General features: G+C 54.9%; 2 protein-coding genes across 2 annotated transcripts; both read left to right on the top strand.

Annotated features, from left to right (window-relative positions):
• Positions 1–517: 517 nt before the first annotated feature.
• THITE_49644 (uncharacterized protein) lies at positions 518–2643 on the top strand (the record flags this gene model as incomplete). Its single annotated transcript, XM_003658161.1, has 3 exons — positions 518–789; positions 892–1599; positions 1743–2643. Coding segments are annotated over 3 exons (1881 nt in total), but the record flags the coding sequence as incomplete, so codon positions are not given.
• A 139-nt stretch (positions 2644–2782) lies between these two features.
• Positions 2783–3857, top strand: THITE_2124748 (uncharacterized protein). The gene has a single exon (XM_003658160.1). The coding sequence runs from the start codon at positions 2815–2817 to the stop codon at positions 3745–3747; it is 933 nt and encodes a 310-aa protein (XP_003658208.1). The 5' UTR covers positions 2783–2814; the 3' UTR covers positions 3748–3857.
• The last annotated feature ends 704 nt before the right edge of the window (positions 3858–4561 follow it).

Here is a 4561-nt window from a genome sequence, read left to right as displayed (position 1 = left end):
ACGTCAAAGAACTCGGCGGTAGGGTTCGGGAGCCCGAACCCCTGGGGCTTCGCGTCAAGGAGGCCGTGCACATCGGGATGGAATCGCGACTTTCTTTGGTCGATCAATCGGCCCAAAGCCTGCAGGAGACGCCATTCACTGCACTCAATAAGGTATGGCATGTTTTTTTTTCTCCTGGAATTGGAACTGTAGTGGAGATGGCTAGTCCACGGCAAATATGAATGCGACCGGGAGTTTCTGAATGAATGGGGGAAGACGATGAGAAGCTCGAAATTGGAGAGCATGAGAGCTTGGTCATGACTTGATCACGGAACTGCGGGGTAAGTTCAGCCGAGTGGTTGAAGCCTGACTGCAGGTGTCCGTTCCGGAAACCCCTCATCGACCCACGGGTGCTCATTTTCATTCTCTCCTTTTTATTTTTATTCTTTTTTTTTTTTTTTTTTTTCTTTTTTCGACTCATTTTGCGCTGTATGCACCCACTGAAGTTCCCAGTATACACCAGCGCGCGCCGTAGACAATGGACGAAGACGACAGCGATCTGCTGTATAACCTTGCTTGCGGGTGTGAAGCTCTCTTCGAGACCCAAGTTGCAAACCTCAGAGCGCAGACATCCCCTGCGGCCGATCTGGTCGCAGACTTCCAGCAGAGATTCGCAATATGGGCGTCCCATTTGGGCGTCTTTGCCCGCAAGAGCCAGTCTCTCGACACGAGGCTTCGAAATCATAGCGATATCCAGGATCTCGTCGCCCGCCTCTTGGACATTTTGCGGCGCAGTCTTGACCAGTGTGAGTAATTACTATGGGGTGGCCCCTTAAATACAACCCCAATTCCCGAAATTTCAAGACTATGATTAACAGGCACCATCTCAGTGACGCCGGCCGGAGAGACCAGCGGAGCAAGCCGCGGCTTATCACAAGCCAACGATGATGCTCTCAGAGAGGAGGCTTTGTCTGCCGTCGACGCCGCTCTCACCCGGTTAAACAGGCTCGGCGTTACGATCCGCCAATCTTCCCGTGGCAGAATAGAGGAAAAAATCCAGAGGCATGCTGCTCGTCTTGATCTCGGGCCCTTCACCGCCGTCTCGCAAGCCGTGACTCAACAGCTCTACCCCGATGCACATCCGTTGCTCCAGCAGTACCTGGGAAAGACGATGGTGGACCGATACGCCGCAATGTTGTTTACGAAGGACCGCGAGGGAAAACTGAAGTCACGACGACCTCGAAACAACGTTGGCTTCATGCCTACGATCGATGAAGGGCGCCAATTGGAGGACCCACGGGAACACCTATCGGGCCCGTCAGCGCAAAGGCTTAGCCACGAGGGGTTATCCAGGACTTTGGGCTCTACAGCGCTCGCCGGGACACCTTCTACCGCCTCTCAATCCGATCTCTCAACCGTCAACAGCCAGGAGCTGAGGTTGGCCCTCCGCACAACAAACAATTTCCTGGCTCCCACGGAACGGCGCAAGGGAACTTCGTCGGTCCAAGTGAGCCAGGGAAACTATCCGCGGCTGCCATCTCAAAAAGAAAGCAACTTCTTCGCTTGTGAGTGGTGCGGCAAGATGATCGACAAACGAGACATGAGCGACAGTGACTGGAGGTGCGTATGATTCATCCGGAATTTTTCCAGGATATTCGTTTTTTCTTTTCTTTTCTTTCATTCTTTTTTTTTTTTTTTTTCCCCTTTCCATATTACCCCTTTTTACTTTTTTCGTAGTGATTAACGCGACAGTCTCCGCGCAGGCGACATATTGACGAGGATCTCAAGCCTTACACGTGCATCTCGGACGCATGTTCAGATGGCCATCCTGCATTCCCAGGTTTTGCATCGTGGCTCGCACACATGAAAGAACACAATCTACGTTGGCACCAGAGAGTTTTCCCAACATTCAGCTGGATCTGCGCGTTATGCGACGACAACGATGACATACACAAGAGTCCCGACGCTCTCCATGACCACTTGGTGCAAGCCCACGGAGATATGCTCCCCCCTGCGCAGCTTCAGGTCATCGCCAGACAGAGCAAAGTGGAGCGGCCGAGACCGTGGAACGAATGCCTCTTGTGCCACTTTACGGTCGAGGATGCCGAACCCCCGCCCAAGCGCCATAGGGAGCAACCCGTCAACGAGGCGGCCGGCGGTAAGAGCAGCAGGACAAACTTTGCCATGAAGCATCCCGAGCCCATGAGGGACATCGACCAGGACTCGGATACATCAGATGACCCTCTGGAAGAGGCCGGGCTCGTGCCGACTTCGGATAACGCCGAGACAATGGCGCGACACATCGCATCACATCTGCAGGCGTTGATGCTGTTAACCATCCGCCTAGCTTCCGTTCACGACGATCGCGACCAGGACAGACAAGACGACGCCAACAGTGTCTCGGTCGATGCCGGCGACACCGATGATGCGTCCTTCGTCAAGTCCGCTGCCCGGGAGGCAGCTACCGTGTCTACCGAAGATGTCGAAATGCCGGACGCTGATGGAGAGGTACTCGAACCCGCGGATTTGCCGCCAGACGATCCCGCCATCCCCGACGCCGACGTGGACTTTGATGGCGTACCCAGACGACACGATGACCTACCGGTTGAAGAAGACGTGTTCCTGCAGGGGCTGATCAAATCCGGAGCGTATCAAGCACATTTGCACCAGCTTGAGCATGACGTGCGGGGCAAGCAAGCAGCGCTGCCTAGCACAACAAACGACGACCGGGCGACAGCGCAATGGGACACAGGGGTCGTTGGGGAACAGTCTGCTGGGGATTCTACAGTCACGTCAGCTGCGGCAGCGCAGCAAGTTGCCAGCCCTGCGACGGAAATGCAGAAGTCAACAGGAGGAGTCAGAGACCAACGACTCCTCGCGTCGGGCTCGAGAGACAGGACAGTCAAGATCTGGGATCCGGCGACAGGCCGGTGCGTGGCGACGCTAGAGGGCCATACTTTTTGGATCCGCTCAGTTGCCTGGTCGCATGACGCGACCCATCTCGCATCGGGCTCGTTCGACAAGACAGTCAAAATCTGGGATTTGGCGACGGGCCGGTGCGTGGCGACGCTAGAGGGCCATACTTGGGAAGTCATCTCAGTGGCCTGGTCGCATAATTCAACCAAGCTCGCGTCGGGCTCGAGAGACAGGACAGTCAAGATCTGGGATCCGGCGACAGGCTGGTGCGTGGCGACGCTAGAGGGCCATACTGATTGGGTCACGTCAGTGGCCTGGTCGCATGATGCAACCCAGCTCGCCTCGGGCTCGTTCGACAAGACAGTCAAGATCTGGGATCTGACGACAGGCCAGTGCATAGCGACGCTAAAGGGTCATACTAAGCCAGTCAGCTCAGTGGTCTTGTCGCATGATGCGACCCAGCTCGCGTCGGGCTCGTATGACAAGACAGTCAAGATCTGGGATCTAACGACGAGCCGTTGCGTAGCCACGCTCAAGGGCTATTCTAGTTGTGTCCGCTCAGTAGCCTGGTCGCATACTATGACCCAGCTTGCATCGGGCTTTGACGATATGACAGTCAAGATCTGGGATCGAGTGACAGACCAGTGCATAGCGACGCTAGAGGGTCATACTGATGCAGTCAACTCAGTGGCCTGGTCGCATGATGCGACCCAGCTCGCGTCGGGCTCGTATGACAAGACAGTCAAGATCTGGGATCTAACGACGACCCGTTGCGTAGCCACGCTGGAGGGCCATGCTAGTGAGGTCGAGTCGGTGGCCTGGCAGCCTATTGCGATCCAGCTCGCGTTATAAGAAGAGGGCAGCGTTAGTTACACCTCCTTTATGGAATAGCTTCACATGAATGCAACGCAATCTCTTAACGTTGAACTGGTTCCCTTGCAATAACGTTTGATACGTTCGATTCGCCAAATGGCTACATACCCACTCTATATGATAGCCAACTTGAAACCGTCACGAATTACGGTCGAGGGTTCCATCTCTGTCTCTGGTTGATATTGAGGAATGCCGATTTATTACCGGGCATACCGAGTTCTGTCATGCATGAAAAGGAAACCTGCAATAGCAATCAAACTAGCCTGCTAGTCAATCACCAACCCATCACCTTCATTCGCGCGCACGAGAGGGCGGCCGCACGCCGGCTGCGTCCCCGCCATCGTTCGCGGTTTGGGAGGCGAGGGCCTCGGCCAGGCGGCTAGGGAAAGACGCTTCAAACCTCCTCTACGCGGCCTTGAGCCTATACACCTTGACCAGCACCGCAACCAGAGCGTATAGCAGGACTATTCCCATCGCTACGAAGATAATAGTAACGAAAAATAGGTCCCTAAACGGGTCCCGTTCCGACCTGAATGGGGATTCGAAACGAGCCGCGAGGGGGCGGGCGAGCGCAGCGGAGAAAGCGAGCAGAGCCATCCTGGACTAACTGACCAGCCTAGGTAGCTTAGTGGAAGGCCCAAGGTCTCGGGTAGCGTGACCTGTTACAGCGCGAGAGTGATAGGGCAGCTAGTAGTTGTAAAGGCTAAGTGTAGGTAGAGCTGCTATTGGTTCAGTTAGGTTAGGAGAACAATAGTAATGAAAATCGAGGACGGAACTAGCATTATATAGCTAA

Source organism: Thermothielavioides terrestris, chromosome 6 (assembly GCF_000226115.1).
Source record: "Thermothielavioides terrestris NRRL 8126 chromosome 6, complete sequence".
Classification (NCBI taxonomy): Eukaryota; Fungi; Ascomycota; class Sordariomycetes; order Sordariales; family Chaetomiaceae; genus Thermothielavioides; species Thermothielavioides terrestris.
The sequence above is the reverse complement of the archived record's forward strand: the minus strand, read 5'-3'. Positions and strand labels throughout refer to the sequence as shown.

What these genes read in the sequence shown, in the direction of transcription:
- THITE_2124748 (XM_003658160.1), top strand. Translation starts at nt 2,815, where the DNA reads ATGCAGAAGTCAACAGGAGGAGTCAGAGACCAACGACTCCTCGCGTCG.